Genomic DNA, 13,581 nt, shown 5'->3' with positions numbered 1-13,581 from the left:
GTTCCAGACAGAAGACTGTCATGTGCCAAGGCCCTGTGGTAGGCAGGGGGTGTGGCACATATGAGGCCGTGAGAGGAGACAGAGGCTGGGTGGGGGCAGCGGCATCAGCTGGGCTGGAGGGGTGGCGGATACCAGACCTCGCAAGGCCCTGTGGTCCATGTTAAAGAGTTTGCTTTTTCTTCTAAGAGCAAGGGAACGCCACTAAAGAGCAGCAGTCAGATCTGTGTTTTAAGAAGTGTGGACAGATAAGAGGAGGGTGGGGCAGGGCAGGGCAAGAGCAGGAGCAGTTAGGAGGCTTCTGCTGCAGCAGCAGTATCAGCCCCCGAGTGATGACAGCAAGACAAAGCCCAGGTCGGCTGGTGACTCTGCTGACCTTATACCACACTGGCTTCATCCTAGCAGCTCAGACCAGATCAGAGGCTAACTTTGCATAAAAATTAATCCATTAAACTCTTCAATATATCATCATTCATGAACCCCTTCTATTTTTACCTCCTTCCATCACAGCCCATAATAAGAACTGGGGACACAACCCAGATGGAGGGAGGGCAGCTGAGATGTGTCCTCGGGGTCTTCTTGCTGTTCCTTCTCTCTCCCCGGCCCTCGGTGTGCTGTGTTCATGCAGCTCAGTATCAGGCCTAAAGTCCTCCTCCACACCCCGGTGTCCCAGAGCCTGCGCCCAACACAGCCGAGAGTCCTTCCAGATGTGAGAGTCGCGGTTTTTTTTTTAACATCTTTATTAGAGTATAATTGCTTTACAATGGTGTGTTAGTTTCTGCTTTATAACAAAATGAATCAGCTATACATATACATATGTTCCCATATCTCTTCCCTCTTGTGTCTCCCTCCCTCCCACCCTCCCTATCCCACCCCTCCAGGCGGTCACAAAGCACCGAGCTGATATCCCTGTGCTATGCGGCTGCTTCCCACTAGCTATCTACTTTACGTTTGGTAGTGTATATATGTCCATGCCTCTCTCTCGCTTTGTCACAGCTTACCCTTCCCCCTCCCCATATCCTCAAGTCCATTCTCTAGTAGGTCTGTGTCTTTATTCCTGTCTTACCCCTAGGTTCTTCATGACATTTTTTTTCCTTAAATTCCATATATATGTGTTAGCATACGGTATTTGTCTCTCTCTTTCTGAGAGTCACATTTTGTTTTGAACAAGGATGCAATTCCATTATGAAAGGCACCTCTAGAGTCGATTTTTGATGTGATGGAAACAGACGCAGTCCACACGCCTTTATGGAGAGCTATGCGCCCCACACTGTGCCAAGCAGTCCAGCAGCATGTCACAGGTGACAGGTGACATGTCCCCTGGACTAAGGAAGCTACACTTAAGCAAAAGCGTCACCCGTGCAAGATCCGTGGAGGCTGAACCTATACTGCCCGGATCTTCCAGAGATCCTGGTGCTGCCAGGGCATCTCCATTTACCAAACTCACGTCACCAACTCAGACGTTACCAGCATAGGAGGCATCTGCCTTCAGAATGCCTCTGTGCACAGGACCCATGGGACAAAAGCAATTGCTATATAAAACAGGTTCTCAAAATATCGCAGGAAGTCAAAACTTGTTACAAGACTCTGCAGAATAAGGAAATATTTTATTTAGCCACTAGAGGGGGCTGTTGGCTAACTTTGGAAATTCGCCTGGTGACCAGTCAGGATTTGAGGATCTCCGATGGTTAGTATCCTTGACAAACGATGTAACTAGTATGGATTACTTCTTTTGTTAAGGAACCTCGCTTTCCTGAATAAGAGAGACTAATCTAGGTTGTAAGAAATAAAAATTCAGACCACAAATGGTCCAGAAAATCCCTGAGACAGAAGCTTCTATAACCTGGAGCCCACTCTGTACTGGGAATTTGTGGAAACCCTGTATTCTCCATCCCAGACTTTCCTGGGGTCAGCATGCTCTGACTTACATCAGTGGGTGATGCCCCCAAGGGAACATCCGGCCATGTTTGGAGACATTTTTGGTTGACACAACTGGGGAGTGCTTCCAGCATCTGGTGGGAAGAGGCCAGGGAAGCTGCTAACCATCTTGTAACGCACAGGTCAGCCCCACCCCCCAAAAAAAGAAATTTTCTCACTCCACGTATCCACAGTGCCAAGACTGAGAATCCCTGATTTCGATGAAAAGGGCAATTTTCTTTCCGGGTGGGAAAGGTACTGGCTGGTCTGAAAGCTGGATATTCTCAGCATCCACTGGGAGAAGCATTTCTCCTTAGGGGAGGGCTGCTGTCTGGCAGAAGAACTCATCCCTCCCAGGGGAAGTCCTCCTGGGCAGGGCCTCCTTCCTAGCACTTTAACTGTCTCTAACAGAAGACCCTAACGCAGGTGTCATGTATCTGTGGGTCCTTAGGTCCCCAGGGTGGATAAGGATAGGCCTGCCGGCCAGGGATTCCATGGTCTATGGCATGGGGCCCTGAGACTCCTCAGATGCCCTCACTGAGACCAGGCCGTCGCTGCTGGCTGAACCAAAGAAGGGACTGGGTCCTGAGGAGAATCCATGTTGGCCAGTGCCCATGGTGCAGGGGACAGAGAGAGCGGGGGTGATGGGAACGGAGCAGAAAAGGCCTCGGACTCAGAAAACACCCTTTATTATAGGTGGAACTCCACCGGGAGGCTGGCGAGCAGAGGGCCCCCAGGGCGGGAATGAGACCACTTAGCGCTCGCGGAACGCTGGTTCGGGGTGACATTGGGACACGGGGTTGGGAAGCACAGGAAGCCAGGAAGGAGGGGCTTCCCAAGGAACGGAGCCACATCTCGAAGCCAAGGCGACACTGAAAAACTGGAGCAGATGTGTTTCCAACACAGGGGTGGGGGTGGGTATCATCTTCACAGGCGGTAGGGTCCACCCTGCTCTTTTAGGCCTTTTTCTGGGACTTTGATACCCATTCTCCATCCCTGCACAGCAAGCCTGTGGGCAGAGGGGAGACCCCACTGTCCCCCACCCCGGGGTGGCCAGTCCCTCCTCACTGCCGGGGGGAGAGGCAGGTGGCATACACACGGGGTCTTCGGGTTCCGTCCCCCCGACCAGCCTTAAGCTACAGGTTGCTTCTTCTCTTTAGCATCTTCTTGGAATTCTCACCGTCACCAACCTCACTTTCTTGCTGGCTCAGCCTTTTGCTGCTTAAAATATGGAAGAAAGGCAGTTGGTCAGAACTTTGATTCCAGGTCTGTCTAGATGCAATAACAAAGCATCCAATCTGATCCCATGAAAAGGCGGTGACGGGCCATCAACACAATCTGCATTTTGACATGGGCTGTTAAGAAACAAAAGAAACTCCCAGTTGCCCTCTCTTTGCTGGGAGGTCCGACCCATGCTCAGATGACTGATCCACCCTACCACAAATCCGGAAGCATCTGTAGCTGGCAGCGCCTTGTTGAGGCCTGGGATTGCCAGCTATTCAGGCTGGATGCTGACGGGCTGGGGCGGGGGGGGGGGTGGTGGTCGTGGCTGACCCGGCCAAACGGGACACTAATAATAGCAGTAACAGTAATACCAACACTTCCCATTATCACCCATCATTTCTCGGACCCGAGTCAACGCCTCTGAGAGGTGCTGGATTTCCTGCCCAGGTTTAGGAGATCAACAAGGGCCCCGGTGTACCTGAGCGATCCTGGGGGGGGGGGGCCCTGAGGCAGGGTCGTCATCCTTGGGCCCCCCAAAGTCTCCTCTGTCCCGGGGTGCCGGCTTCTTCCTTTTGGTCCTTAGGGGTTTCTCTGCAGGACACACATGAACCCAGAAACTGGCTCTGTGACTCTGGGTAGGTGACAGCATCTCTTGGCCTCACGCCACCCCAGCATTGTTTGAGTACCTCTGGGGGCCGAGTATGCACTCGGTATCTACTGCTCTTAGACCCGTTTAACTTGTGAGGAGACTGAGACCTCGCGGGGGGCGAGAGCTATCCCGAGCCCACAAGGCTGAAAGGTGGCAGAGCTAGGATTCAAACTCAGTCGGCCAGGCTCCTGCTGTGTTTCTGCCACACCCCGCGGACGGGCAGCCTTCCCTTCCGAAGCAGTTAAGAACCTAGAACACAGCTCCAGTACCACAGCTTTTATTTTAATAGCCCTCCGTGACTTTACACACCTTCCCCTTGCTATCCCGTTAGAGGTTACAACACTCTATGATGTCCCTGAAGTTCTGCTGGCCAAAGGAGGAGGGCTAATTATCTCCACTTTACAGAGGGGGAAACAGAGTCAGAGATGAGAGTCAGCTACTGAGCAGCAGACCCAGGAATCGGAATTATTGTATTTTGAAGGGCCAGGGACACAGGGGCATCCTAGCCTAGCCGCTCATCTACAGACAGGACACAGAAGCCCAGAGAGGGTAAGTGCGGTGCCTGGGGCCACACGCCAGTTAGTGGTACACCCGGTGCTGGAACCTATACTCCCAGCCCAGAGAGCCTGCAGGGCATCGCCTTCTATGACTCACCTGACAGCCCATGCTTATTGGAAAACGGTTTGCTTTCGGCAAGGGGCACCCGGGCCAACGCCGCCAACTCTGAGATGAAGCTCTGCTCAGCTTCCTGGATGCAGAGAGAGAGGGTCAGCTGGGCCTGCCTCTGCCCTGCTCCGCCTCTACATCGCCTTCCATCAGCACGAGGAGGCTCTCTGAGAGTGGGGACAGGACCGCGTCCCCATGCGGAGGAGGACTCTCCCAGAGGCGTCCAGAAACGCCAGGAGCAGGCAGACGCACGTGTGACGCGGGGGGAGCTAACCACCCATCCTCACTCACACCAGCCATGCATCCCACTTTACAGATGAGAACACTGAGGTGCGAGGGGCTCGGTGAGGGCAGCAGCACCAGGAGCAAGCGCACCCCTGCCTGACTCGAGTCTGAGTCCTTAACTGCCAGCACCATTGATTATCAGCCAGACCCGGATTCCGTGGCTTATTAACTGTGGGGCACTGGGAGGTGACCTACCTCTCGGGGCCTCAGTTTCCTCATCTGTAAATGGGAGACTGGGTGTAACCCGCAGCTTGGCTGTTGGAGTAGGACTTTAGGTGGTGGATGTAAAGCTCTCCGCTCAGTGACTGTCTACAAGAGACCCTCAGGGAATAGACGTGAACCACCATGAACGTCTTTCTCATCATCGTCTCAGATGTCACTGCCACACTGACGGCGAACACTCAGACGGCGCCAACACTCCGCTCAGCCCTGCCATTCTGAATATTTGATTTTTTTTACAGGCAGACACTTTGCTTTCAAGCCGCACCTTATAATCTCACGCTGATGAGATTTTTCTGGGATGAGATATCCACAGGATATCACGAAAGCTGAGCTTCCTGTATGTTCTAGGTAAAGTGCAAACCTTGGTCACAGCAGCACTGCCTGAGTGATACCGATGTTTGCCGTGACTCCAAGAGGCCCACATGGTGGCGATTCACACACAGGGAGACGCTCATTCCTTTCAGCTCAACAGACAAAACTGACGAGTGGTCAGGGCCTGGCCCGGAGCTGGGTGCTGCAGACCCGGGGGAATCAAAGTTCACAGTTGAGCAGCGAGGCTGATGTGTCATCAGCCTGTGAGACTAGCGGGGGCTGAGGGGGTCCCGAGCAGGGCGTGTGGTCCTCACAAAGGCTCCAGTGCTGACCTGTGATCATGAGCTTAGCCTTTTACTATTTCCACTCCCCTGTAAACCACTGCCCACTTTGCAAAGGCCCATTTTCAGAAGATGTACCTGTAGCTGGGTCTCAAGCTGGGCTTCCAGATGGTCCATGACCCTCGCGCTCTGCTTCCACGCGTCCTGGCGGGTCCGCTGGTGTGCCGTGAACTGGGCCAGGAACTTTTTCTGCTGCGCCAACATCCTGGGGGAAGGAAGGAAGGCCGTTGGTGACATCAGCAGGACAGAGAGGAGAAAAGCTCGAGAGAAGCTCAGAGGGCCAGGGGCAACCCTGAGGTCCCACAGCTGCAAAGCGGCTGGGCTGCAAGTGGCATCTTCTTATGAGAAAATCATTTTAACCCCAGGGTGTGGCAGGGAGCAGGGAGATGGTCCCCTGATAGCACCTGTCTTTATTTAAAATCTCAGAGTTGCCCTAGCTCCTCCCTTGTAAAACAGAAGGGTCGTTTCCTAGGATGCAGAGTCTGAGAAACTCTGCATATAGCAGCCTTATTACTGCTAGTGGCAGAGGACAGAGCTGGGGCTGAAGCAGGGTCCCTGACCTGGAGAGGCCCCACCTCCCTTTCAGCAGCAGAGACCCCTCCCCTCCTGCTTTGAATACCCTCCCCTCCTTGGCTGACCTTCCTCTAGTCCTCAGCACACAGGAACATTCAATACCACCCACTCTGTTTCTGTAATCGTTCTCTGCCTTCTTCCTTTCAATCTTGTGGTTGATTTTCTGAAAGGGGCTGAATTTCTAGACCTGAAGGCAGAAGTCACTTTTAGCATCAATAGGCAGATGTCCATGGAGTATATCTGAAGGCACAAAATTCCACCTGCTTTTGCTTCTGCTCTTCCTTCTACCAGTAATGCCTTTCCCCTCTTCGTTGTCTTTGTCTGGCAAACTCCTATTCATCCTACAAGACCCCATCATCCGTCATCCATCCATCTATCCGCTCATTCCTTTATTCATAAAAGTATTTCTGGGCTTCCAGGTGCTATGCTGGGTTTTGAAGACACAGTTGTGAATAAGAGACTCATAGCCTCTGCCCTCATGGGGCCCCACTTTGAGCTGGGGAGGGAGATAGATATCGAACAAATAACTGTGATACGGCTGAGGTCAGTGCTCTGCAGTGTGGTTCTCTCTCACACCCCCAAGGAGGATGCATTATTTTCCTGGGACTGCTCTAACAAATGACCACAAACTAGGGGGCTTAAAAAAACAAAAATCTGTCCTCTCACAGAAGATCCCAGAAATCTTCAGTCAAGGAGTTGACAGCGCCGTCCTTCCTCTGGAGGTTCTAGAGGTGAACATGTTCCTTGCCTCTTCTGGTGGCCGCTGGCACCCCTTGGCTTGTGGCTGTGTCACTCCAATCTCTGCCTCTGTCGTCACATCATCTTCTCTGTGTGTGGTCAAATGTCCTCTGCTTCCCTTGCCATTGGATGTAGGACCCGCTGGGATAACCCAGGGTGATGTCCTCATCTCAAGATCTTTTACATAAATGACATCTGCAAAGACCTTTTTCTAAGTAAGGTCACATGCATAGGTTCAGGGATTAAGGACATGGACATATCTTCTGCGGGCCCCGTTCAGCTCACTACAGAAGCTGGGTGGCTTCTTTCTGTAAGCACCCTCCTCCCCAGACCCGCTGTCACCAGTCCTGGCCACTCTCGACTATCATCCTGCTGGCTTGTCTGCTCCCCCATGGACCTGGCTCTTGGAACGCAGGGAAGTGACAGGCCTGCCCAGGAAGGGCCCGTGTGCCCGGGTTAGGGGCAGGGCTTCACGCTCGAGGCCTGGGGAGCCACGCGAGGGTCCAGGAGCATCTGAGACACGGGCTGCCTCGTGTTTTCTGCGATGCCCTGGTTGCAGCATGGGAAGCAGGGAGGACGAGCAGGATTCCGGTCAGAGGCCTCAGCTCTAAGCCAGGAGGGGAGCAACAAGGGCCCCGGACAAGAGAGCCCACAGAGGACAGAGGCTGTGCTGGGACAGCCAGGTGGTGCCCGAGCTTGGGAGCAGGAGCCCCTTCAGGACTGCTGACCCCTGGCACGTCCTGGAGGGAGGAAACGGCCTGACTGTAGGCCTGGCTGTGGGATCTGAGTTACCCGGTTAGATGCGTAAGTTCATAGACTTCTTGTGTTTGGACTCAGATTTGACTATGGAAATGAACATTTAAAAAAAAAATCCATTCTGAAAGAGTTCTGATTCTAGAACTATTTGAAGTTCACATTGCACCGTGCAGTGCCCCATGGCTCGGCAATGACAGCACTGACGGCAATGATGGACATCAGCGCCCTGGCCACGTGCTGGCCTGCGTGTGAGCGTCGTGCAGGCTGTGCGTGGCTCATCTGCACAGTTATACAGCCATGACATAGGTGTTACTGCAACCCCATTTTACAGATGGGGAACCTGGGGCTCGGGGCGTGAAGGGACCCAGCCACTATGTGGTTGACGGGAGGGGTCGCCACCGCGTCACCTGGTATCCCTAGGCAAGCTCACTCACAATCCCACCCCTTGCCAGAGATGCAATTTGAAATTTACCATCTGATTGAGAATTGTGCTTATTGACATCTCGTTTTTTAAAGTCAATACCTGTCATCACCACACTGCTCTGTCCCTAGGAGCTCTGGCTGACTTTCACTAGAAACTGCACTTATGAACTCAAGGAGATGGGCATGGAGGGAAGGGCATCAACGGCCATGTATGAGCCTGTAAATCAGTGAGACTGGGTCATGCACCCACACCCGCACTGGGCTTTGCTTTTATTTTCCATAAACCCAGCAGGGCTGGACCAGGTGGTGGCCAAGGCCCCTCCTCTTGGGTCACTGGGGTCAAAGTGGAGCCCCTGCACCACATCCGTCAGAATCCCTGGAGGGAGGGAGTGCGTCAGCAATTAGATGCCTGGGCCTCCCTCAAAGTCCCTGAGTCTGGGTCTCCAGGTGTGGGGCGGCCCTGCATGTTCAGCAGAAAGCCAAGTGAGACGGATGTCCCCCAGATCTGAGAACCGCTGGACTGTAGTTTGATGGATATGCGACAGTCAGAGCAAGCCCCAGCCTCAACCCAATGGCAGGGCATTTACTGACCGCTGTTAATGGCCAGAGGATTTACGGAGGGGATGCTCGACTCACTCTGACCCAGGGGACGCCGTGGTTCCTGTTTCCTAAATGAGCGTGAGATGAGGGCTGGGATTTACTCATGGCATGGCACGGACCTGCTCTCCTTTACCCTGCAGAGCGGTGGTCCTGCTGCTGCTTCCAGCCGGCGGGATGCCTCTCCTCTGCCCCCTCCCCTCATCATAGTGCCCGCACCAACTTACTGCCATCTCTTTACTTGTCCGTCTTTCCCTGCAGGCTGTGAGCAGTCGGGTGGGAGGCGCTGTCCCCCGTGCCTAGCTCAGGACCTAAGTATGTGCTTACATGGACTTGTCGGTGCGGAGCCCACATCTCCTCAGCCCACCTGGTGGCCGGCTGCCCTTCAGTGGACAGTTCCCGCACGCACCACCGGCATCTTACAAGCACCTGCGACCAGGTACCGGGGCTTCCTCTGGCCGTGAAGGGGGCGGGGGGCTTGGCCAGCTCAGGGATGCCTGGGAAGGCTGGAGAGTTAACACCTCCAGGACAGACCCTCAACCAATGTGGAAGGGGGTTGGTGGACAAATCCCCTATCTTCCTTGCCCCTTGCTGGCGTAATTGGAAGTTGAGTTCTGCACAATCTCTCAGGAGGTCCAGACCAGGGCTGGGCCTCAGTTGCCACGGAAACCCCTCATCATCACTGGCCTTACTGGCTTTTCTCCCATGTGGTAGGCTGCTCAGCGGCCCCCAAAAGTGTCCGCGCCCTCATCCCTGGAATGTGTGAAGATGTTCTGTTACACGGCAATCGGGACTTCATAGGCGTGATTAAGGTTCCTGATTTAAACTTGGAGATGATCCCGGATTATCTTGGTGGGTCTCAATCACCAGAGCCCATAAAAGCAGAGAAGCTTCCCCAGCTGGGGTCAGAGAGATGCAGCAGAAGAGATTCCAAGTGTAGGCAGGACTTAATGCTCCGAGATGCAGGGGCCACGTGCAAAGACCAGAGCGTGGCCGATGGGACGTCGGGAGGGCCAGCCGGTAGCCACAAGGAAATGGGACCTCCGTTCTACAAGGAACTGGATTCTGCCGACACCTGAAGAAGTGTGGAAGCTTCCAGAGCTTCCGATGAGAGCCTGGCCAGCAACACCTTGATTTCGGCCTGTGAGGCCCAGAGAAACCGGCGGCGCCCGCCCGACTTCCAACCTCCGGATCCCTGAGATAACACGGCGTGTGATTGGCGGTGGGTCCTTGTTATGGCAAACAGCCTTCGTCCTCATTCCCCTGCTCCCTCCCTGTGCTTCCTGGGCTCACCTGCCCCCCAGGTCCTTGGCTCAGGGTCTGCTTCTGGGGGAACCCTCAGCACAGATCAGAGAGGAGATGCCAGTTCAGGGCTGTGAAGACCGCTCAGACCTGGAAAGGAAGCTCCCACCACACCTTGACTTCCGCCCTTGTGCCAGGTCCCTTGCAGGGGCCGTGCGTAGAAGGGAGAGCCAGACAGGGGCTCATGGGCTTCCACGCAGCGGGGGAGGCAGAGGAGACCCGGGTCCGCAGGTGAATGTGTGGGAGGTCAGCTCCCGAGAGTGTCAGTGTCACTTGCACTGAGTGTAAGGTCAGCGCCTAGAGACACGTGCAGTGCACAGGGGGCCGGGATGGCCCGCGTGGGGACCCGCAGACAGCAGTGAGGCCTCACCTCTGGTGCACAGCTCCGGAGGCTTCCTGAGCTCCACCCGCTACCTCGGCCCCTGACGAAGGATCACCGAGTTCCTGCTTTTTCCGCAGCTTGAAATGTTCCATTCTCTCACCTACAGCATTTAACATACACACAACGGTCAGGGTGCATGTCTGAAGGACTGACACTGCCAGGTCTGGCCCGGGCGCTGAGGTGCAGGGATCAGCAGGTTACACGTGCTCTCAGGTGTGCCTCCACCAGCGCCACAGTTCACCCTGGGAAGGACTTCGTGTGCGCGAGGATGCTGCAGCTTCCATCACACCCTGCGAACCCGGGAGGGCAGCACCCCGGCTCTCCCTGCAACTGCTCAGGCCCGTCTTTCTTGTAAGTATCAGGAGAAAGGGGAGCCGAATAGGCAAGAGTTAACGCTAAAGGGCCACCACAAATGGATAAAAATCCACACCAGGAAGGAAAAACCATTCAAACCCCATTCAGAGCTGCAGGGGTGCAGTTAGCCTTACAGACGTGGGTGCTGAGCTGGGTGCTTTCCAAGGAGCTGGGAGGTTTAGCCTCTGAGGCCGAGGTGCACTGGTCTGCATATCAGAACCTGCTTATTCTTTTTTTTTTTTTAAATTTAAAACAATGGTATATTTTGAAACAGATGATGAAGCCTAAAATTATTTTCTACTGGATTCTTACTACCACCTGAATTAACTGCCTATTTATTGGACCGTAGTTATAATGAGAGGATGTATGAAGGGGGAGCCCAACCGTAGCCCTGCAGATGCAGAAACCGAGGCCTAGAGAGGGGATGTGAGCACCCTGGTCCCTGAACGTTCTGCAGAGGCGATCAGCCTCATCTGTCTCCTGCCGAAGGAGACCAACCCTTACTTTGGAAAAACAGCAGGAGGGATCTGTAGCCAGCTGGTAGATTTCTGGGCGTGTCCCAGATTTGATCTGAATGTAGGGCTCAAATTCCCCAGGGGAGGGGAAGACAGAAGTGGCAGCTGAGCTTATTGAGAAACATAATATTCACAGGAGACCTGCCCCCAGGACCCTGCCGGTCCTCCGTCTGGGGATCTTGGACCGTCCAGGAAGCATCCGTCAGAGAACATGGGATTCTACTTTGTTCTGAAGCCCTGGATGCAGGGAGGGATGGTACAAGAACAGGCCTTAAGGATCTGGATTTTGTCTGTTACTACACCACGTTCTTGCTGGCCTTGGGGATCTTGTCCATCCCATCCCCTGGGTGGCCTCTTACAAGAGCCCACAGGGGAAAACTGTCTGGGCCTCAGGCACATTTATGAGCCACTAGCCTTTTCTTTTCTTTTCTTTTCTTTTGCGGTACGCGGGCCTCTCACTGTTGCGGCCTCTCCCATTGCGGAGCACAGGCTCCGGACGCGCAGGCTCAGCGGCCATGGCTCACGGGCCCAGCCGCTCTGCGGCATGTGGGATCTTCCCGGACCGGGGCACGAACCCGTAGGTAGGCGGACTCTCAACCACCGCGCCACCAGGAAAGCCCCCACTAGCCTTTTCTTATGGACACTGTGACAGCTTTACTTGAGGAAATTTCTATCTCTTTGGCCACCAGGACATCCAGAGCCAAACCCATGTCACCTCTAAGTAGGGATCTGATGACATACGTCCCAGATGATGGCGTAGCCCCAACTCCACCTCACTGTCCTGTCCTTGTTCTGATTAGCCTACTTTAAAAAAAAAATCCTACTGTACTGTATGGATATATTTCTTTAAGTGCTTTTCCAAAAGCCTTTTGGGGACAGAGCAGGAGATAAATAAATACATAAAACATTAAAAAAATTAAATCTCCCAAAATAAAATTTGAAAAACCTGACATCTCGCCCTGTCCCCAGCTAAGAGCATGTTTGGCTCGTGGCTGGCAGGGCTTCCCGGTGGAAGGGCGCTATACCCTGTAGGGTCTTCAGGTGATGCCGCTTTCTTTCCTCGTGGTCCTGCATGGCCCTCCTGATCTGCTGGTAATATGCGTGCACGAGCCGGCCGACACCAGCGCTGGTCACGTAGACGCTTTCCACAGCCGCCTCCATCAGTGTTCTCTGTGGGCAGGAGGGACAAGTCTCGGCAGAGGGCACACTCGGAGCCAGCCATGGCCGACATGGTCCTGGCTCCCATCTTCCACCCACTGCCAACCCTGGCTGGTCAGGAGCAGGCAGACAGTGCGTGGCTGGTTTAAACCAGTTTCGATAATCTTATTTTCCTTTGTCAGGGATGGTCTGAGACTGACTGTATGACCCAGTTCTGGTCAATGAGATGAAATATTAGGGAAAGTCTGCTGAGGGCCAACCCTTTCCGAACATTAAGGCAAAGCCTTGGTGGGGGTGACAGACTTTGCTGTTTCCCTCTTCCTGCCTAGAATGCAAACTTGATGTCTGGAGTGGCAGTGGCCATTTTGAGACTATGAGGCAACCAACCAACACCAAGAATGATGGATCAGAAAGAGAGAGTCTGGTCCTTGGTCCTATCACAGAGCCTCTGTGCCAGCCTGGAACCACCTACTTCCACATTTCTTGTTATGTGAGATCAGTAACTTCTATTTATTTTTGTCCCTTTGCAGTTACATGCATTCCTCAATGATATACCTTCAGGCCCAAAGCAGAACAGAAAGGAAATGCTGAGATGTCCCATCATCAGGGACATGTTGGTTGTGCACTGGCAAAACCACCGTCTTTTACTTCATAAGATAATGGGCAAAAGTCAGGTTCCAGAGCCCCCATTTCAGCATTTATTGAATGGTTCCAAGCTTTGGGCAAGAAAAAAATACCCATTTATTATTGTTGAGTGATTGGTTATGTTCCAAGCCTAAGAAATGTTCCCTGATCTGCAGGTGTGGACGGAAGCTGTGGAGGTGAGGAGGGTTGCAGCTCAGGGTGCAGAGCAGGTGAGAGCCCACCTTCTCACTCCCGGGCCCTGCTCCTCCCTTACTGTGGCCGGTTCTCTCTCCCTCTCTGTCGGACATCTACATCTGATTCCACCCCCCACGAGGACTCTGGGCTCTGGCCTTGTACTTCCGGTCAGGAGCTCCCACTGACGGCCAGTGGCCTTCCTTGAATTTCATTTAGCACATGGAAGGCAGAAGACAGGAAGTCCCTCTTCTCCCCTCTCAAGTCAGCAAACCCACCTGCACATCACGCCTTCTGTCCGTCTGTCTTCCTGCCACCGGGAAGTGGTGTCTACCCCCTCTGCATCCCCCCCCC

General features: G+C 53.8%; 1 protein-coding gene across 5 annotated transcripts in view; it reads right to left on the bottom strand.

Moving 5' to 3' along the window:
* Nucleotides 1-1,052: 1,052 nt before the first annotated feature.
* The window catches only part of EVC (EvC ciliary complex subunit 1), an 83,968-nt gene continuing 71,439 nt past the window's right edge, over nt 1,053-13,581 (bottom strand). For 3 of the 5 annotated variants that reach the window (XM_027103389.1, XM_027103392.1, XM_027103391.1), the window contains 6 exons: nt 12,279-12,423; nt 10,373-10,484; nt 5,692-5,818; nt 4,442-4,535; nt 3,617-3,729; nt 1,053-3,135 (listed from right to left, as the gene is read on the bottom strand). In XM_027103389.1, the coding sequence (XP_026959190.1) occupies nt 3,106-3,135; nt 3,617-3,729; nt 4,442-4,535; nt 5,692-5,818; nt 10,373-10,484; nt 12,279-12,423 (621 nt within the window). In that variant the 3' untranslated portion in view covers nt 1,053-3,105. Of the gene's footprint in view, nt 3,169-3,616; nt 3,730-4,441; nt 4,536-5,691; nt 5,819-10,372; nt 10,485-12,278; nt 12,424-13,581 lie in introns of all 5 variants that reach the window. The other 2 variants (XM_027103390.1, XM_027103393.1) reach the window with 2 other exon arrangements.

Source organism: Aethalodelphis obliquidens, unplaced genomic scaffold (genome assembly GCF_003676395.1).
Source record: "Aethalodelphis obliquidens isolate GAN/ISIS:26980383/991018 unplaced genomic scaffold, ASM367639v1 scaffold6, whole genome shotgun sequence".
Taxonomy (NCBI): domain Eukaryota; kingdom Metazoa; phylum Chordata; class Mammalia; order Artiodactyla; family Delphinidae; genus Aethalodelphis; species Aethalodelphis obliquidens.
This window is presented reverse-complemented; position numbering and strand designations above follow the sequence as displayed.